A 21,876-nucleotide genomic window follows, 5' to 3' on the forward strand; every position below is an offset into this window, starting at 1 on the left:
TGTGTTTACAATGGTGTAAATACTATAGAAAATCCATCCGAGTGCTTTAAACAAAAGTCACCAGCGGCTTCAATCCTCTTTTCAGCCAAATGCTAAGGGTTCACAGAGCACAGATATTTCTGACCAATAGAGGGTGCAGCCCCACACAGGCAGGGAGGGGACCGCCTAGCCCCACAGACTTTCAGACAGAGAGTTGGGCCATGAGGACCCTCAGGGCTGGGTGGAGGTATGGAAGGGGCCCGTTCAGAAGGAATAGTGGGGGCCCCCCCAGAAGAGGGCAAAGACCCCAGATGGGCGTGAGCCCTGCAGAGAAGGTGCCCAGAGAGGGAAAGGAACGAGGCTGGGCCTGCAGGGACTGTGGGGGGAAGGAGGCCAAGGACAGGCACAGTCCTAGAGAGGGTTAGAGAGGGGGCCCAGTGGGACAGAGCAGGCGGGCAGCGGTATGTGACCCAGGGCCTCTAGCTGTAGCCTCCTCTGCTGGCTGGTTCCAGCCTGGACCTTCTTCTTGGGTGCTGGGGTGCCATTTCCTCTCCCAGGGCTTTTGTGTAGAAAAACCCTTATCTGTGAGCAACCACCCAGCTGGCCTCAGGGGAGGCCCCACCTGCTTTCTGGTTTGGCACCAGGGGTGGGAGGGCCCTGGGGTGGTTTGCTTCCTCAAGCTAGACCCACCTTCTCTTGGGCCCGCCCTCTTGGCCAAGCTCAGTCTCTGATGAAGCCCGGCCTCTCTCTGCTGCAGGACCCGGATGTTATTGCAAAGGGAAAATGAAAGTAAAGATGCCCCAGAGAGGGGGATGGGACAGAAGAGACAGGACAGAGGCCTGCTCCCATCGGGGGAGGGGCAGGCTGGCCCTCCTCCATCCTCCTCCTGCTTGACACTTACTTGTCAGTCAGTATCCTGACAAGACTCTGGGCGGGATGGAAAATGAGGGCTGGGGGTCAGTGATCCAGATCTTCCTCTCCAGCCCTGTGATGAGCAGAGCCTGTGCACCTTCTGCCACCCCAGCTCCCCCAGTAGCACTGAGTGGGGAGGATCATTATCCTGACACTTTAGATGTGGCCCCAGCACAGACAGGCTAAGACACCCTCTCGTGGTCACACAGAATGTAAATGGCAGAACGGGAAGGCTGTCCAGGCAGCCTGGCCTGCCTGCCTGCCTCCCCCTGCTTCCTCCCTGCTCCATAAACAGGAGTGGGGGAGGGGCACAAGACAAGGGGTAAGCTGTCTGCTTCCCACCAAGACCTGCAGATGAGAAAACAGCTCTGGGGAAAGTAGGGAGGAGGGCTTGGAGCAGTCACGGCCACCTCCAGTCCAGACTGCACACAAATCTGATTCCTAACTTAACTACACTCAGCTTGTCATCCCACTGCTCCCCCACCCTGCACACACCCCCTTCTGCTCCACAGGGCCTGCGATGGCCTCAGGGGTAACACAAGCTTGCGCAGGAGGTTAGAGGAGCCACAAGAATGGTGTCTCCTGCACTCCCATCTTTCCTGACGCCCAGGGCCACAGCCAACAGAAGATTCTAGAATGAGCCGTGTCAACTGCAATAGGCATTTGCCATTGGCATTTGTCATCTACCTCTACAAAGATTAAATCATGTGCTGCTGCAGCTGCTGACTGCCAACGCCCCTGAAAGATGTTCAGGGTGGAGAACAGAAATGAGGCCCTCTGTGCTCTGGGAAAAAGTGGAAGAAGAGGTCTTCAGATAGTCACATGTTTTCAGGAGCCAACTTTATGGGTCCCATTCTTGTATCTCCTCATATCTACAAAAACACTAAAATCCTTCATGGTGACGACTGCTGCTTGTGACTGGCAGTAACCTTCTGTAAACAACATGTGTTGACTGCATGTGTTTCCCTTTCACCAAAATCACATATGTACTGAGCTTCCCCCCAGCCTCTTTGGAACAGTTTCTCAGAGCTCTCTGGGATGCTGTTCCCTGGGCTGCAGTCCTCCTTTCGTCTCAAATAAATCTTAACTCACAACTGTCACATTATGCTTTTTTTTTTTAAGACGGCAGTTTTGGTGACCACAAATGGACCCAGAGTAGACTTCTCTCCTTCGCCCGAACTCTACAAGGAACCGGAACCTTGGTACCAGAAGAGGCCCCTTGCGCTCATCTGCCTTCTCAGAGAGTCCAGATGAATTTGGGTAAGTCTCTCCTGGTTCTTGGATCTCCCGTGTTGGTTGATGATCCTGAGTTTTATTTGGAGGTACAGCAGGTACCTGCCTCCTCCCAGTGGAAATATGCTCCAGTTGGGGGTGGGGCAGGGGCCTGGTTGAAAGATACCAGGGAAATACCAGCCCACTGGCAGAATACTGGGTGGGGCTGGGTTGAAAGATAGGGAGGAATACCCACCAGGTGAAAGATCCGGGGCAGGGGCGGGGGCGGGGCGGGGCTGGTTGAAAGATACCAGGGTTTGCTCAGTCCTAGGAGACTGAGTGGTCTGGGTTGAGTGGTTAGGTAAGAGGCTGATCTGACACTTTTCCTCCATTTGGCTGCCTTAATAGAGTTTGTTGGGGTAAAAGTGAAGATATTACATGAGAGCTTTGCTCCAAAGAAAGGGGCGAAGACTCCTCCCAGCCAGTTACAGCTCTCTCAGGTGACGGGGAAATTGACGGGAGCTGTGGAGGCAGCGTCCTCATAACCTGCATTCTCCCATATGGAAACCCACCAGTTAATGAAAGTACTTGCTCGCCGGGGGTGCCAGTAAGAATTGGCCCCTCAGCGATCTGAGCACCCACTGACGTCTTAGACTCCCGAATGGAGAAATCAAGACCCATTAAGAGAGCTGAAATGACTCTGGGGTGAGCTTAAGGGAGTTAAACTCACAGGCAGCACACTGGCCCACCACACAAGTTCACTAGTGTTTTTCTTTTTTATCCCAGACAAATTCAACTTTAAAATGGGAAACAGAGCCTCTCACAGCAGCAAGGGGCATCAGAAGGCCAGCCTCTTTCGAACACCCTAGCCAGGTTTATGTACGTACAGAAACTCGTACTTGCAAGTACCTGCTTAATGGGGAAATTATGCTAAAGGAGATCTCAGCCTACAATGACCAAGTTGGGGTTATTTTGATATTCCAAAATTGCTCTTTTTCGCACATAGTTAGAAAAAGCGCCGGCCTTACTATCAAACAGACTGAGTGGAATGCTTACATTGATTGGTATCTAAAAACTTCTAAACTAGAAAGGCTGCTACCACTGTCTCTGACTTTTTCTTTCCCACGAATCCTCTTCTATCTGATTGTCTATCTCTCTTTCTTTCCCAGCTCTTCTGTGTCCTGCTGCTCCCCTCTCCCCAGCAAAGGAGGATAACATATTAGAAGTGAGTCTAGTTCCCTTTAAGGAGAAACCTATTACAGGGGTGGTGAACCATCCTCGGTGCTTTTGTACACACCGTGGAACTGAGCAGAGCTTGGAGCCTTGACTAAGGAATTTCCCCATCCAAGTCAGGATCCATTGGGATTTGCTAAGGAATTTCAGTTGACCTAGGAGCCTGGGTTTTTCAGATCTATATCAATTAATACAACTGTTAGGTTCTAAAAGCAAAACAAGGGCATGGATAAATAAAGCAGGGTGAAAACATCCCTTAATGGATTTTGAACCACAGGCTCACACTGAATGCAAGGAATTCACTCAGCAATTACTCGAACTTATCCCAGAGCTTTTTCCAAAAAAAATCCGCACTTCGACACAGATTCAACAGTACAAGCAAAGATCGAATGAATACATTCTGGACTATTACGAAAGGTTTGAGGGGGAAAAAAAGCAACTCATAAGCAACATTCAGGCTTCACATTTGAATCATTGTCTAACCATTAAAATGATCCTTTGCTTAGCACGACCTTTTTAAAAGGCCTAGATGAGGAGTTGGCTACTGTAGTCAAAGGACACAATCTAGGCTGGTCCGTGTTATGTGGAAACACTTGTTATATTGGCCAACCTACATTTTAAAACCATTAAAAAGAAGAAAGGAACAGAGAAAGAAAGGAAGAAAGAAAAACAAAGAAAGAAAAAGAAAGAAAGAAAGAAAGAAAGAAAGAAAGAGAAAGAAAGAAAGAAAGAAAGAAAGAAAGAAAGAAAGAAAGAGAAAGAAAGAAAGAAAGAAAGAAAGAAAGAAAGAAAGAAAGAAAGAAAAAGAAAGAAAGAAAAAGAAAGAAAGAAAGAAAGAAAGAAAGAAAGAAAGAAAGAAAGAAAGAAAGAAAGAAAGAAAGAAAGAGAAAGAAAGGAAGAAAGAAAAAGAAAACAGAAAGAGGTGTGTACGAAAATTATAAACCTTCAATTGCATCAATTAAGTACACAATGCCAGTTGAAGTTTTAATCAACCCTCCCTTTTTTTTAATTCTTCTAGGACATAATCTTTGACCCCCTTTTCATTTCCAACCAGTAGAGAGAGTTGGCTTGAAGAAAAAAAAATGCTCTTAAGAATTCGACCCTGAGGGTATAAGTCCTACTAGGAGATCCTGATTCTCTCTGCCTTTACCTTGAGACCAGAGCTTTCAGGAATAATTTTCTTATCTAAACCATCACCAATTCCTGAGATTGAAAAGGAAAAAAAACAAAAAGGAAACTCAAAACTGGAAGAAGGCTTTTAAAATTGTTCTTATTTCAAAACTAGTGATTTTTATATTATGATATCTGATTCGTGACTAAGTTTAGAAACTGCAGCTACATCTCTTGTTGTGTCTGTCCGGATATATGTATGTCTCACTATGTGTCTCTGTCTTCGGATAATATTGCTGTGGTTAATTTGTAAATGAGCTCTATTTAATTGGCGTAAAGAAAGTAGGCACTTAATTCAAACAGTACTAAATTCAAGACAAATTAAGCTAAATAAATTTCAGGTTCACGTGAACAGGGAAATCTTCACTATTCAATTAGGATCTGGTATTAATGTTTGCCAGTTGATCTCATTAATATAAACATGTGTTAGAACCACCCACATTTTATTATGCCTAGGTGTAATATAAGTGAAATCAATCTTGTTATATCAGTTACAAATCTGTCAGCAAGGAAAGTAACTTTATGTGAAGAATCTTTTAAGGAAAGAAAGTGAAATGAGATCAGAGCTTTTGGAGCTATGAAAAATAATTATGCTCTAGGAATATCTACCGAAAACACTCTCTCCAGATTCCGGACTTGACATTCTAAAATTGTGTTAAGTGATGAAAGCTTATTAAATAGCTAGGTCATTTCCAAATAAAAGAAGATACTGAAACATTAATTATGGAACACTGGCTTCCTCTTACAAAGACACTAAAGATGATTTGGTCTCTTAATAAATACGTTTGGTGCCATGTTCTCTAAAGTAAGCAAATCTTTATGAAATTAGCACTGGTATTGATGTGCACTGGTATTGATGTGCACGGATCTACAGAATGCTGTCGTAAAGGACAGTTCATGGTTGCTTAAGGAAAGTAGGATGTGTGTTTTCAAGAAGGCATGAACAATGGAATTACAGTTGAGGGAAAAGAAAGTAGGTCTGACTTACAGGTGGCTGTTTTTCATTGGGAAAATAAAGTAATGGATATAGAAAGTGATAAGAAGGTTTGCGGAAAGTGGACCCTGAGAAAAGAGTTTTGTGCATGGTGAGGCCTGACTAAGTTTAGAATAAATTTAGTTAGGTAAACAAATTTTACAAGTAAGCTGGTGCAAAACGTGAATTTGGCTTTTCTCTCTGTTAAGAGGACAAGTTTTCTTAAAATGTTGAACTGCCTTTTGAGAACGGATTTTAAGTTTCCTTTACCTTTCAAGTGATCTGTACTTGCCATTGAAATCTTTTATTGTTACTGTGGCTAAGTGAATAACTATTGTTTCACAGTGACCTGTGATCCTATCTGACTGACTGTTCTACACCCTTTTTGATATTTTTGACAAAACTTCCTGTATCAAATGCCAATGAAGTCCTTTGACCTCTAGCTAACTTTGGGATGCTTCAAAGGGCCCCTGAAACATCCCAAAGAGAGATATAAATGAGGTTCATTTGGTATGTTAAGTTACATGGGAAGTATTCTCAAATGAGTAAAAAATCTTCTTAGGTTTTACTGTATGGTAAATGTTATTAATATAGATATTCTAGAAATTATATGGAGTTCCTAAGCTTGTGACATGTCCTGGTAAAATGTTTTCAGTCGTGATTGTAGTTACTGTCTTAAAGTGTTGTATGTCACACCAGTAACCAAGTTTCTTTGACAAAGCAATGAGGTTTTAAACGCGCCTTCTTAAGCCTTATGTCATTATAGACAGTTATGGTTTTATTCTCATGCCTTTCCAAAATGCTTCCTCTTCAAGAAGATTTATAGAAAGGACTTTTGGATAAATACAAGTTTCTGACTTTCAGACCATAATGCTGAACTGGGTAAGAAGTTAAAGAATCCTAACGAGGGCTTCCTAGGTGGCGCAGTGGTTAAGAATCCGCCTGCCAATGCAGAGGTCACGGGTTCAATCCCAGCTCCAGGAAGATCCCACTTTAAGAGAGGGGAAAAAAAAAAAGAATCCTAATGAGAAAGCTGATGGCTTCACAAGCGGTTAACAAAAAGGATTAGTTACATAGGACTAAACAGACTGGTAAATATGGTCACAGATTTGATGGTTCCTATCTGAAAAATTCCTGGTTTAAATGTGTGTTTTCCAGGTGTAAGGAAACACCTCCCCTCAAATTAATTATGACTTACAGTAATTTGGCAAATTATACCTTTGTAAGCAGGATTGAATCATTTATCTTTTCTCTCTATCTGTTCCCTTCAGACACTGGAAACTCTTAGTTTCCCAGAAGCTTTATCAGATAAATTAGAAAGGCTACCTCACTAACAGGTATAGAAAACTCACGGTATTTGGGGGACCTTAAAAAGGGAGGAATTCACCTCGATCTGTTAGGCACTAACTGTGATAAGCCCTTGGCATGACTTTCCTAGCCCTGAGAGGTCTTTTAAAAGTTCAGTTTGAGACTCCTTATAAAAGTTTCAGCAAAGCAAAAAGCCTATATGATCAATTATAGTTACATAAATTCTCAGGCCAAGTTTTTATTTTGTTTGTTTTTGTTTGTTTGTTTTTTGAGACCAGACTTATTTTGCAAACAAATCAGTCTTAATTTGGTAAAAATGCGGGTAGTTTTAGAGAGAAGGAAGATTATGTTGCAATGAATATTAAGCGCCAGTTGTGCTGATGGAGGTCTCTATTTACTAAGATTCCCTTCCTGGATAGTCCCTTGCTGTTACGGTATATTAATGTAAAGCCTGATTGAAATTTTAAAAGGACACTCTAAATTTGTTTCTGAAGCTTCTCTCAGTAATCTATCTTTGGATGAAAATCAGATGTCCCATGACCTGCAACCAGGTAATTATACATACTGGAAAGGACATAATTTAAAGGACAGTCTCCAACTTAGATGGAAGGACACAGAAGAGAAACTACACTCTCACTAGGACGAAAAGAAGCCAACATCAGAAGTAGACAGCTAGCCCAAGACGCTGGACCTGACTCGTGTTAGCATTTATAATGTTTTCTTGACTTCTTGGAGCTTTGTGTATGAATCCAATGTTTTGCTCTCATGGGCACAATCCTGTGCTAATTTTAAAAATCAATCCAATTGTTGGGTTTGCGGCCAATTACCTATGACTAGTACTTTTGGGTTGCCTTGGTGGATTTCTCCCCTCCAAGGCTCTAATTGGATGGCCCTTAGGAAATTTATTCTAGAGGGAAAAATTACAGTCCTGTTCAGGAGATCCCCTCACCTAGCCAATTAATAATACCTGCCACGACCCTACCCATAGATTCAAATTTTCTTTTAATGTTAAAGCAACCTCAATTAGAGCAACAAGCAATATTTCAGCCAAGGAATAAAACCTCCCATAATTATGGGATGGTGTTCTGTGGTGAACAACAGGCTGTGGTCATTTAAGTTTTAACATCCCCTTTTATCTTGGGAACAGTTAAATTATACTAAGGTTAACCAGCCTCATGACAAGAGGACATTGGGCTGGGGGCCTTATGGGCAGTGTCAAAATATAGTTTCCCTGAATGATAAAGACTGGTGCAAAATAGACTAAATCAGACGACCTGATGATATACTGAGCTACACCTAATGGAAGTTCTTGGTTTAAATGTTTACTTATCACTCTATTCATGTCATTAACTATATTATTTGTATTTTCTCTGTTTTACAAGATTATTTTCTTGTATTACCAAGTGTGTGACTGAGCTACTGACAAAAATAATGATGACTAGGCGACTGGAAGCAGTTGGTCAAATATATAGCTCTGTGTGCGATCAGTGACTGTAAGAGTGTAACTCTAGATATGGGAAGACACAACAAGAGGGAATTTTTCCTGGAGCGTAGCAGACTAGAAATACAGGTGGTCCAGAGACCTTTGACCTTTGTTAGAAGATCTACCAGTAATAGCACATGGAGTGGCGTATCGGCGAAATCTTCGCCAGACCTAGGAATGAGCCTTCCTAGCTCCATGGGACGAAATGGTCATGAAATGCCTCCCAAAGCATGGTGGAATTTATGACCATGAGGAGGCCCTGACCACTACAATTGACATTTGCCAATGGTATTTGCCATCTACCTCTACAAAGATTAAATCATGTGCTGCTGCAGCTGCTGACTGTCAACGCCCCCTGAAAGGTGATCAGGGTGGAGAACGGAAATGAGGCCCTCTGCGAAAAACTGGCAGAACAGGCCTTTAGATAGTCACATATTTTCAGGAGCCAACTTTATGGGCCCAATTCTTGTATCTCCTCATATCTAGAAAAACACTAAAATCCTTCATCGTGATGACTGCTTTTTGTGACTAGGAGTAACCTTCTGCAAACAATATGTGTTGAGTGCATGTTTTTTCATGCAATCACCATGCTTTCACCAAAACCACATATATACTGAGCTTCCCCCACTGCCTCTGTAGAATAGTTTCTCAGAGCTATTTGGGATGCTGTCTCCTGGGCAGCAGTCCTCATTTTTCACCAAATAAAACTTAACTCGCAACTCTCACGTTGCGCTTTTTTTTAATGTCAACAGCTGGTTCCTTCAGGGAAGAGTGCTCAGATTTTCTTTTTTCTTTTTTGTCCACAGCAGGTGGAATGCAGAGCTTTCCCAACCAGGGATCGAATCCGTGCCCCCTGCATTGGAAGCATAGAGTTTTAACCACTGGACCACCAGGGAAGTCCAAAGAGTGATCAGATTCGCACGCTGACGTGTTGGTCAAACTCAGAGAGCTAAGTCACCCCTGGCCTGAGAAGCAGAAAGGATGGACAAGAAGGCTGAAACCCTTTGCTGGCCTTTCCCTAATGACAGCAATCCTCCAGCCCCGGCTCGGAGATTCCTGAGAGCCACCTGAGATGGGCCGAGATGCAGGCGTGCTAGGAGCGGGACATATTGAGCTGGCCACTGCGGCCCCTTTTACTGCCCGAGACAACCAGGAGGTGTGTCATCCACATCCATGTCCCTCTGTGCCTCCCTCCTTGAAGGAAACACCGACAGGGAGAGCATCAAGGCAGAGGAGCCAAAGAGCCAGAGACCCCGCAGATGCTGCCCAAGGCCCCCAGGCAGCAGTGCAAACAGGAAGGGAGAGAGAAGGGACAGGTGTCTGCTGCCACGGACAATTCACATCCAGACGGCCAAGGTCAGTGGGACCCCAGACCTTCTCCACAAGGCCTTGAAGGACAGTTTCCAAACCAACAGCTTCCCCTGGCTGTTGCTTCCTCTGCAGAATCCCACCTCATCAGGCTCTTCCTCCCTTTTCACAGCGCCACAATCCCGGCCACCCTTCCTGGAATCTCCACTGGGTTCCTTCCCGGTGCATTCATGTGGCAGTTGGCTCTGTGGTCAAAGGGCCAGATGCTGGCTTGCTGACCTACCTTGAGCCACTGAGCTGTGGTCTCTGACCTGACCCTTGGCTGTCCTTCCACTTTCTTATCCTGCTTTTTGAAAAAGCTCCCATAATCTTAATCCTCACGTGCCCAATCCTACTTCTTTTTTAAAAACTTATTTAAATGTAAACTTAGGGACTTCCTAAGTGGCACAGTGGTTAAGAATCTGCCTGCCAATGCAAGGGACACGGGTTCAATCCCTGCTCCAGGAAGATCCCACATGCCTGGCAGCAACTAAGCCCGTGTGCCACACCTACTGAGCCCACATGCCACAGCTACTGAGCCCCCTGACATAGTACCAATGCTCAGCAACAAGTGAAGCCACGGTAATGAGGAGCCCACACACCACAACAAAGAGTAAACCTCACTCGCCACAATTAGACAAAGCTGTGTGCAGCAACAAAGACCCAGTGCAGCAATAAATAAACAAAATTAATTTAAAAAATTAGTTATACAAAAAATAAAATAAAAATTATAAACATAAACTTAACCATTAATGTTTTTTTCCTCACTCGTTCTCCATCCCCACCCCCAGAGCCTCATCCCTGGCAGCAGGTGGGGAATGGGACGAGGGGTGAGCAGAGGGCGGGTGGGGTGTGATGATGACAGACTGAAGGTGGGGGGTGGGGCTCTAGGGACACCACGGTGTGGAATGGAAGCAGATGAGTCAGGGTCAAGGGGGGCATAAGCTGGCGAGAGACACGCTGGACAGAGAGCCTGCCCTCACAGCGCCTGCTCAGCTCAGACAGGTCCTTGGTCACTGCATGGGCCAAACTGTCCCCCCACATCCATGTGCAGAAGTCCCAACCTCCAGTTCCTCAGAAGGTGACTAGATGGGAGATGGGGCCTTCAACGAGGTGACTGCATTAAGAGGAAGCTCTTAGGGTGACCCTTCATCCAATCTCACTGCTGTCCTCAGGAGAAGAGGAAACTGGGACACACGGAGGGACACCAGGGGTGCCCCGGGGGTCACGCACAGAAGAAAGACCATCTGAGGCCAGAGTGAGAAGGCAACCAAGTGTCTGCTGCCAAGGAGGGAGGCTGCAGGGGAAGCCCCACCTGCCTGATCTTGGACTTGTAGCTTCCACAATGGTGGAAAATAAATACCTGCTTTTAAGTCACCAAGTCTGTGGCGTTTTGTTGAGGCCGTCCTAGCAAACAAGTATTGTCAACTCCCATCAAGGACCCTTGTTCTCTAAGTCAAGTCTGTCTTCAAAGCTGTTTCTCAAATCTCATTTTCACACTATACATATTCATGCCCATTTATGTTCAGTTCAATAACAAGGTCTGGTCCATGTGTGAGATGGGAGGAGGCGGGGCTCCCTTGCTGGGAGAGAGGGCGATCTTATTGGGGGTGGAGGAGATGGTGGGGTAAGAAAGGAGACAGGAGCTGAGGGAGGGCTGGGGCAGCCCAAGGGCAGTGGGCCTGAGGAGGAGAGGAGGCTGAGAAGGGAGGTGAAGGTAGTTGGAGCTAAGGAGGAGGCGCAGCTGGAGGGATGGGGCGGGGGAGGCTAAGGAAGGCCTCACCTGAGAATTTCCTCAAGGTTTTTGTGCAGCAACTTATAAGTTTTACGCAGTTTCTTCCAAGGCTGGAAGGTCATTCCCTCATTGTACACAAAGTTTTCCCAACAGTAGTTAAACTCTGAGATGAAGAGGAGAGAAAGTGGTCAGGTCCGGGCCCTGCTGGCCCTCCTGTGCCCTGTGCCCTCCTGCCCCCTCCCTGCCATGTGCCCTCAGTCCTGCCTTGTTTCCCAGGCTCTCCTCGCACTCACCCTCCCTGAGGGGTATCCTAGGTCCCCCGCCCTCGCCCTTGGCATCCACCGCCCTGCCCCCAGGCCCCTCTTCTCACCTGGGAAGGACATGATCTTCACTGAGGCCCCCTGGTGGTACAGCCTGCGCAGCGCATCCCGGGACTCTGGTTTCTTGAAGCACAAGTGGGCAGTGAAGATCCTCAGACTCACTTTCCTGTTCTCCATTAGGAACTCAGCCACCCGCACTGCACATGCCAAGCAGGGGCTCCAGGATAAGTACCAGGTGATGTGGTACTGCTGGTTAGGGAACAGCTTCTTGGTGCGGAACCAAGAGAGGAAGCAGAGTTCCACGTGGCAGGAACCCTGGGGGATAGAGAGATGGAGTGGGAAAGGGGGCGTTCTTGGCCGGCAGAACAGACAGTGAGGCCAGGGTGGAGAAGTGGGGAGGAGGGGTCGGGGGTGGGGATCCCAGAGGAAGGCTGTTCATGCGTTACCCCTTCTTTCCAGCTCTCCCCTCCCTTCTTTTCTTTAGTCATCCGTTCCCTCATTCATCGACTCATCCATTCATTCATTCTACAAGTATCCTGAGTGCCTGCTCCGGGCCACCCCTCTGGGGTCCAGGCTTGTTCCCTGGGAGCTGTCTGCTGGGAGGGCCACAGACCTGCCCTGTCCCTCGGGGGAGCCACCAGCCACACATGTGCACAGAGCCCTTGAAATGTGGCTCATCTGAAGGGAGGTGTGTGGCAAGTGTAAAGATACACAGTTCATTTCAGTGACTTAGTATGAAGAAAAAAGAATGTAAACTCTCTCATAAAGAAGTTTTATATTATTTATATACTAGAAAATACATATGATTGAAAAAATTAGATACACAGTCATTGCTTTGTATCTGAGGGTTGCTCATCTGCAAATTCAACAACCACCTGTTGAAATGATTCAGAAGAAAAGAAATATTCCAGAAAGTTCCAAAAGGCAGAACTTGAATTTGCCAGGCTGGCAACTATTCACATAACATCTACATTGTATTTACAACTATTTATGTAGCATTTTCATTATCAGGTACTATATGTAAGCTAGAGACGATCTGAAGTATATGGGAGCATGTGGGTGGGTTATATGCAGATGCTACGCCATCTTATATAAGGGATTTAGCATCTGCAGACTTTGGTGTTCGTGGGGGTCCTGGAACCAACGACCCCACCCCCATATCTAGGGATGACCCTGTTGTCTAACACATTATCAATATTAGTTTCATCAGTTTCTCTTAACTTTCTGAACACAGAGTAGCAAAAAAAGTGAGATGACCCCTGGGACTCAGATTATGTTTGATGGGATCATCCTGCTACAGTGCACCCCACCCCCACCCCCGCCCACGAGGCCCCTTCCCCACACCCTTTCTGAAAAGGCTGCCTTCTGGGTGGAGGAGGGCAGGCGGGTGGGGGGCTTTCCCCAGGAGTGGTTAGTGGTTGACTCGGGGGCGGCAGGGTGGTGGGCTTCAGTAGTCACTGCTGATGCTGCAGTGCTCCTCCAGGGAGACCTGGCCACGGGCTCAGAGCCAGCTGGGCGGCAGGCAGGATGAGGGCTGTGGGTCTCCCCTGCGGGATCAGAGGCCCCGGACACAGAGGAGGCAGGGGTGTGGAGAGTGAGGACCCGACCAGCAGAGCAGTTACCAGGGCCTGATCGGCACTGGGGCACAATAGACCAGGCTTTCTAAACTCGCGCTTTCCTCCAAGGCTGCTAGAGGCCAAGCCCGATGACACACTCAGACACCCACCACCAGCAGACTCTCTAAACAAGGCCTGCCGGGAGAAGTCAACCACCAACGTGTATCAGGTTCCTGGAGGGTCAGGCAGACACTTCAAAGGACCAAGGACTTAGGAGAATGTGTGGAAAGACGCATTGGCCTCTGAGAGCCTCCCCATGGCAATGGACTCATTACCATTTTTCCACATCCTCAACTGGTTTATGTGAACCTCCGTAACTCCTCTGACATGGGAGACATCATTTGGGGGATAAAATTTCATCCCACTTTTGAAACAGAAACTAGATTTGAACTATTAAACTGGGCAGGGGGTAGGACAGAGCCTATCACTGCTATCTTGGCTTTTTTTTTTTTTTTTTTTGGCCTCAGGTGTGCAGGGCCTTTGGGATCTTAGCTCCCAGCGCCCCCTGCATTGGGAGTGGGAGTCTTAACCCCTGGACCACCAGGGAAGTCCCTATATCCACATTCTTGATTAAAAACTAGACACACTACACAAAGGATTTTCTTAGTATCTGACATAATATACTTTGAAAACCAATGAATTACAATTGAAATTATCTCTTCCAATCATAATTTTGGGAAAACAACTTGTGCAAGCATCCTAAAACTTCGGCAATCTGCCAATCCCACCCCCCACACCCCACCCCCACCCCGCCCTGGGCATTTTTCCCTTTGGAGGCACAAAATGCAGGGTGCACCTGAATCTGTGCTCCCCACATTGCAATTCTAAGTCACCAATAAATGCTTTGGTTTCTTTCCGCAGTGATGAGAGTGTCGTGGGACCCATACCTGGTTTACAAAGACCCCAAAGTCAGAAGAGTCAAATGAGCGGTTGTTCAGGCTTTCCACTTGGAAGCAGAGGTAGAATTGTTTCCGCCTGTAGGCATAGCGCCGGTTGCGAAAGTGGAAGGAGAAGGTTCCAAAATGCAACCACTGCATTGGGTTTCTGGGGCCAAAGAGAAAAAAGGGTCAGTGCAGAGAGGCCCCCTGCGGTTCCTCCAGGCTGGTGTCTCCTGAGTGCAGCCCCCTGGGCGCCCTGGGCGCTGTGCCTCCCAGCAGCCCGCCTGGGCCTAGAGAATTTCCTGCTGCCTTTCCAGGCAGGAAAACCGGGGGAGAGGGAGAGGAGAGGGTGCTGGGCCAGCAGGGGCAGGTGATGTCTCCCACAGGGGCCCAGGCTCTGCCCCTTCAATAGCACACCCCCCACACCCCACTCCAGTGTTCCTGCCCACCCATCCCCCAACCCATTGGAAAACTATAAAAGAGAAATGAAAGCTCTCCACTCCAAAACAATAGCCTTTAACATTTCAGTCCCATTCATTTCTGACTTTTCACTTGGGCATGTTTATTGGTTTTGTTTTTTGATGTCAGGTTAACACCTAAATGCACAGGCTTGGGATACTCTTCCCCGTGCTTTCTATGTCTGAACTTATCTGCTTCTCTCCAGATCCTGTAGGCGTCACGTCATTTTACAGAAGAGGAAGCAGGGACACAGAGGAGGAAAGTAGCCTGCCCAAGTCCCAGAGCAGTAAGTGATGGAGCTGGGTCCCCTTGACCAGGCCAGGCCATTTCCAGCTATTCTGTTATAGAACCTTGCAGCTATATGAAGTCTTGAGTGTGGCTTTCTTTTCTACTTAATTTTAAAATAGGAGCATTTCTCCTGATCTTTCCTCCCATTCCATGATAACTGTGAGTGGTACAGTTATAAATGTGAAGCGTGGTCACCTAGGGTGTGGCCAAGTTTGTGAACAGTCTGCATTTCCTTTTCTCCTCAGAGTTGACACATCCTCGGAAGAGATGATTTGTCTTCTTCCCTCAGAGAACTGTTCTCACACTGTGTTTACAATGGTGTAAATACTATAGAAAATCGATCAGAGTGCTTTAAACAAAAGTCACCAGCAGCTTCAATCATCTTATAGCCAAATGCTAAGTGTTCACAGAGCACAGATATTTCTGACCAATAGAGGGTGCAGCCCCACACAGGCAGGGAGGGGACCGCCTAGCCCCACAGACTTTCAGACAGAGAGTTGGGCCATCAGGACCCTCAGAGCTGGGTGAAGCTATGGGAGGGGCCCATTCAGAGGCAATAGTGGGGGCCCCCCCAGAAGAGGGCAAAGACCCCAGATGGGAGTGAGCCCTGCAGAGAAGGTGCCCAGAGAGGGAAAGGAACGAGGCTGGACCTGCAGAGACTGTGGGGAGAAGGAGGCCAAGGACAGGCACAGCCCTAGGGAGGGTTGGAGAGGGCCCAGTGGGACAGAGCTGGCGGGCAGTGGTACCTGATCCAGGGCCTCTGGTTGTAGCCTCCTCTGCTGGCTGGTTCCAGCCTGGACCTTCTTCTCGGGTACCGGGGTGCCATTTCCTCTCCCAGGGCTCTTGTGTAGAAAAACCTTTATCTGTGAGCAACCACCCAGGCGGTCTCAGCCGAGGCCCCACCTCCTTCCTGCTTTGGCACCAGGGGTGGGAGGGCCCCGGGGTGGTTTGCGTCCTCAGGCTCAGACCCACCTTCTCTTGGGCCTGCCCTCTCAGGCAAGCTCAGTCTGTGATGAAGCCAGGCCCCTCTGTGCAGCAGGACCTGGATGTTACTGCAAAGGGAAAGAGAAAGTAAAGATGCCAGAGAGGGGGTCATGGGACAAACCCTGGCTGAAGAGAGCAGGACAAAGTCCTGCTTCCATTTGGCAGGGGCAGGCTGGAGCCCTCTCCCCTCCATCCCAGCACCCAGCTCAAGTCTGCACCTGGCTCTACACATGCCTGTTCAATGAATGGAGGCGATGAGAACGTGTGGACGTTGGATCAGGACCTTTTATTTTCTCCTGGCACAGCCAGAATTGAGGGGACAGATGCGTTTTGCATTTCTATTTCTGTGCTTGGTCCTTTGCAAGAGTCCTCTCAGCCTTCATGTGGCAGAGAGAGGGTGGGCTTGCACAAGGGCTGCCTTTATAAGGACACTAATCCCTTCATGGGGCTCCCAGCCTCGTGACCTCATCTGAACCCCGTCAGCTTAAAAAAAATGCACAATGTGAGAGTTGTGGGTTAAGTTTTATTTGGGGAAAAATGAGGACTGCAGCCTGGGACACAGCATTACAGATAGCTCTGAGAAACTGCTCCAAAGAGGTAGGGGGGAACGTCAGTATATATGTGATTTTGTTGAAGGGGGAAAACATACAGTTGAGCACATATTTTTTTTGCAGAAGGTTTCACGAGGAACAGTCGTCACCATGGAGGATTTTAGTGTGTTTCTAGATAGGAGGAGATACAAGAATTGGGCTCATAAAATAGGCTCCTGAAAATATCTAAGAATCTGAAGACTTGTTCTGCCAGTTTTTCCCAGAGCACACGGTGCCTCATTTCTGTTCTCGACCCTGAACTCCTTTCAGGAGGTGTTGAAAATCAGCAGCTGGAGCAGCACGTGGTTTGCTCTTTGCAGGGGTAGATGGCAAGTGCTAGTGGCCAGTGCCAACTGTAGTCAACAACACACTCACCCCAAAGGCCCCACCTCCAAATTTCATCACATTGGGGGTTAGGGCTGCAGCAGAGAAGAACAAACCTAACCCCATATTGAACCTATTCCTTTAGCTCTAACCCTTGTGCTCTGTTGCTGTGCTTAGTCATGCTGGCTCTGCACGTTTGTGAAAGAACCTTGCCTAGAATATCAGTCCCCAGGCTTTTTGGCACCAGGGGCCATTTTCTTGGAAGACAGTTTTTCTAAGTTTCGGGGAGCAGGGTCGGGGGGGAGAGCTGCGAGGGATGGTTTTGGGATGATTCAAGCACATTACATTTATTGTGCACTTTATTTCTATTATTATTACATCAGCTACACCTCAGATCATCAGGATTTAGATCCCAGGGGTTAGGGAACCCTGGCCTAGATTCTCCCATGGATTCAGGCTCTGGGTCCCACTCTTTATATTTTTAAGAACTTTTATTGAGATATAATTGACATGCAATAAACTGCATATACTTAAATTGTATACTTAAAGTATACAATTTGATTTTTTTCTCTTATTAGTAATGTATATATGGCAATCCCATCTCTCAATTCATTCCACCCACCCACCCCCTGCTTTCCCCCCGTGGTGTCCATATGTTTGTTCTCTACATCTGTGTCTCTATTTCTGTCTTGCAAACCAGTTGATCTGTACCATTTTTCTAGATTCCGCATAAATGCATTAATATATAATATTTGTTTTTCTCTGACTTACTTCACTCTGTATGACAGTCTCTAGGTCCATCCACGTCTCTATTAATGTCCCAATTTCCTTTTTATGGCTGAGTAATATTCCATTGTATATATGTACCACATCTTCTTTATCCATTCATCTGTTGATGGACATTTAGATTGTGTCCATGCCTGGGTCCCACTCTTTACAACAGGAGTGGCAAACTATGCCCCAGGTTAACCACCTGGTTTTTTGTAAATAAACTTTTATTGGGACTCAGAAAAAAGGGGGAAATCAGGGAGTTCACTGGTGACCTAGTGGTTAGGATTCAGTATTTTCATTGCTGTGGCCTGGGTTCAATCCCTGGTCAGTGAACTGAGATCCCCACAAGCCTTGTGGTATGGTAAAAAAAAAAAAAAAAAAAAAAGAAGGGGGGAATTAATCAATAAATATTACTTCAATCACACACACACACACACACACACACAAAAGAATGTTGCCTAGAGACTGCAATATATGTGATAGCTCATTCCCCAGTCTCTGACCTTTAAAGGCACACTTTTCCACTCATATAGAGATAAAAAGTTGCAGAACAGAAAATAACAATTGTCTTGTTGGAGGTTTATGGGAACATTGTGACCAGACCTACCCAGACAGCTGCAAGAACAAAGGATTCCCGCAACAACCAGCCACACCTTTTAGTATTAAAGAAGCCTGAATTCTAACTTGGGTAAGATGGTTCTTTGGAATGCTAGTCCACCATCTACTTGGTCTGCTGGCTTTCCAAATAAAGTCACTATTGCTTGCCCTGACACTTTGTCTCTCAATTTATTGGCATGTCCTGTGGTGAGCAGTACAAGTTTGGACTCAATAACAGGGCTTCAAAGTACAAATTTGCACACAAATGTTCATTGTGCACAAGTGACACAGACTTTCAGCCCACAGCAGGCCATGACCAACAGAATTCCTTTGGTTGCCTCCTGGACAACGATGATTTCTTACTGCTTTCAGTAGGGTAGGTGCTGCCTTTCACCCAGAGCTGACTGTCTGGTGCATCTGCCTTTCCAGAGGTTGTGTTCACTGCTACCCCATGGGAGTCCCAGAACATGGGTAATTTTAGCTGGGTTGTTGCTGCCCATAGCAGGATCTAGATCTCCTTGTGGAAATAAAATGCCATACTTGGCACTCTCTGCCAAATTGCTTTCGAAAGCTCTGTGCCAACAGACACCTCCAGGAGAAATAAAAAGTGTTACCATTTCCCATATCTTCCCCAGGACTGGTATTATGAGACCTCTCACTTTCCCAGCCTGCTAGAATGTGAAAAGCCATCTCACTGAGGTTTTATTTTATATTTTCCTGATTTCTAGTGAGACCAAGTGCCCTTTCTTTTCTTTTTTAATAGATTTATTTGTTTATTTATATGCACCGGGTCTTAGTTGTGGCCAGTGGGATCTTCATTACAATATGCGGGACCTTTTAGTTGCGGCAGGTGGGATCTTCGTTGTGGCATGCAGGCTTTTAGTTGCGGCATACATGCAGGATCTATTTCCCTGACAAGGGATTGAACTCAGGCCCCCTGCACTGGGAGTGCAGAGTGTTACCCACTGCACCACCAGGGAAGTCTCCCAAGTGTCTTTTCATATTTTCTGTCCCTTTGGTTTTCCTCTTTTAGAGAATTGTTGGCTGCATCCTTTGTATATTTTTCTAGTAGGAAGTTTGTCTTTCCTTATTGTTTTATAAGCATTTTTTGATATTCTGTAATATTTTGATATTCTGTATCTGATATTTTGATATCTTGTAATGCTCTGTCAGTTATACACATCGCAAATACTCTCTTCCAAACTGTGACTAGGCTCTTAGTTCATGAAATCTTTCCATACCCAGATGTTTTAATTTTTACTGTTTTCAAACGTATCCATTTTTCCATGTATGTGTTTGGTATGACGTAGATATCTAATTTTTAATTTTGTGTATGGAAAGCCAATATGAGAACAATTTAGTGAATTTCTATCCATGTCCTCCTGTCCTGTGTGTAATGCCAAAAATTTATTTAATATGTATGTGTGTGTGTGTGTGTGTGTGTATAGGCTGTCTCTGAATTCTCTCATTTGCTCCATTGTCTAAGCCTGTGCTACTACCATATCGGTCTCCTTAGGTCTTTCTAGTACTCTTAATATCTGGTATAGAGATCCACCTTGCCTTCTTACTCTTGAAATTGTATTGACCCCTTATAGACTCATATCAATGTATGCACAAACCTTTTCATGTTCCATGAAAAATCCCAATATCAATGTGCAGATCAATTTGGGGGAGGATAGAGCATTAACATGATATATACCTCAATTTATATAGGTCTTCCTTGATGTTTTCAACAAGCCTTATATTTTTTGATAAAGATTTTACACATTTTGTCTGGTTTACTTCTAGTACACCTTTTTTGGAGATATTATAGACTTCATCTACCCTTATACTTTTGTTTGTTGCCATTGTCTGGGAACATTATTCATTTGTTTTTTTAGATACAAACTTGGATCTAACCCAACCTCGCTGAGAACTTGCTTACTATTTCTAATAGTTTCTGTTCTTTTCCAGTCCCTGCAGCTCTTGTTGCTCATTGTGGTCCTGGGGCACGGGCTTGGACCACAGTACAGCGTTAAGAGCAGCAATCATAGGGGTATCCTTGTGTCCTTCCACTTTAGAGGAAATTCTCCTAAGACAGGGAAATAAAAATTACAAGTCTGATATTCTTTGCCTTCCTTGGCTTGGATATTTGTTTGCTAACAGTTTAATTATGACTTTTACATCTGTGTTTATAAATAAATAAAGTTATAATTTTTCTTACCCATGTCCTTTGTATTCAGTTTCAAAATCAAGATTATGGTAACTGCCCAAAATCAATTGGGGGAGGTTTAATGTTTCTCCTATTTTCTGAGACAGTTTAGTTTTGATCCTCACAGGGTTGATAAAACCTCATGGGCTGGTAACATGACATGGTTGTTTAAGCAGACATTTTAACTAATAATTGCATTTCTTTAATGGTTTAGGGTTAATTCATGTGTTCTATTTCTTTTGGTAACATTGCTATCATTTTTTTTTCTAGAAAGTTGTTCATTCTACCTCATTTCTCAGATTTATTGGCGTAAATGTATTCATAGTATTCTCTTCCGACTGTTTACGCCTTTATAAAAAGTTTGGGGACTTCTTACGTGTCTATAGTTATGATCCCACTTTATTCATAATGTAGTTTATTTTTGATTTCTCTTTTATTGCAGTGATTTTTCAGCTTTATCTGCTTCAAAGTACTAGGTTCTGATGTTAATCCTTTTGTTATTCCCTTTTCTGACTTCTTTTTATATATATATAAATTTTATTTATTTATTTATTTATTTATTTATTTATTTATTGGCTGTGATGGGTCTTCATTGCTGCTCACAAGCTTTCTGTATTTGCCGCGAGTGGGGGCTACTCTTAGTTGTGGTGTGCAGGCTCTAGGCGTGTGGGTTTCAGTAGTAGTGGCACATGGGCTCAGTAGTTGTGGCTCACGGGCTCTAGACAGCAGGCTCAGTAGTTGTGGTGCATGGGCTTAGCTGCTCCATGGCATGTGGGATCTTCCCCGACCAGGGATGGAACCTTTGTCCCCTGCATTGGCAGGAGGATTCTCAACCACTGTGCCACCAGGGAAGTCCCCCTTTTCTAACTTCTTGAACTGATCACTTAAGCTTCAATTTTTTCTTTTCTAATACATGCATGTGACACAAATTTTCTCTTAAGTACTGTTTTAGTTATATTCCACAAATTTGCTCTGTATTGTTTTAAATAATCAACGAGTTCTAAATATGCCCAATTTCCACTACAGTTTTGTCTTTAATACATGAATTATCTACCAGTGTGCTGGTCTAAGTGAAAGTAGGGATTCAGTTCAAATCCTGATGACCTAACTTGATCCCACTGGAAATCAGTAACCAGTTGTCTGTGGGTACCAGGGTCAATCAGGGCTCAGCTTTCATCACATCCTGCAGGGAGCAAATACATCTCACACAAAGCAGAATGAGCCTTAAAATTTTACCAATGTTCTTGGAGAGATGAAGGAGGAGAGTAAAACTTCAGGGATGCATTAAGCAGGGATCAGCCAAGAGTCAGAGCACCTATGATACATACATCTCATATAAGGACTTCTCTTTTTTTCCAGCTTTATTGAAGTATAATCGACAAATAAAATTGTACAAGAGTGAGTCAAAAATTATCCGCACTCTGGCTGTAGAATTTACAGAAGTTTTAATATAAGTGGAGTGTGGATAATTTTTGACCCATCCTCATATATAGTTATAATATAAGA

The 21,876-nt window shown here is 45.3% G+C and overlaps 1 protein-coding gene across 1 annotated transcript in view; it reads right to left on the reverse strand.

Moving 5' to 3' along the window:
- Positions 1-21,876, reverse strand: part of LOC130857574 (DNA dC->dU-editing enzyme APOBEC-3F-like) — a 45,228-nt gene that overhangs the window by 10,589 nt on the left and 12,763 nt on the right. The window contains exons 3-5 of the mRNA XM_057743336.1: positions 15,660-15,776; positions 11,723-11,987; positions 11,401-11,515 (exon numbers count right to left, since the gene is read on the reverse strand). Coding sequence (XP_057599319.1) covers positions 11,401-11,515; positions 11,723-11,987; positions 15,660-15,776 — 497 coding nt within the window. The remainder of the gene's footprint in view (positions 1-11,400; positions 11,516-11,722; positions 11,988-15,659; positions 15,777-21,876) is intronic.

Source organism: Hippopotamus amphibius, chromosome 7 (genome assembly GCF_030028045.1).
Source record: "Hippopotamus amphibius kiboko isolate mHipAmp2 chromosome 7, mHipAmp2.hap2, whole genome shotgun sequence".
In the NCBI taxonomy this organism is placed as follows: domain Eukaryota; kingdom Metazoa; phylum Chordata; class Mammalia; order Artiodactyla; family Hippopotamidae; genus Hippopotamus; species Hippopotamus amphibius.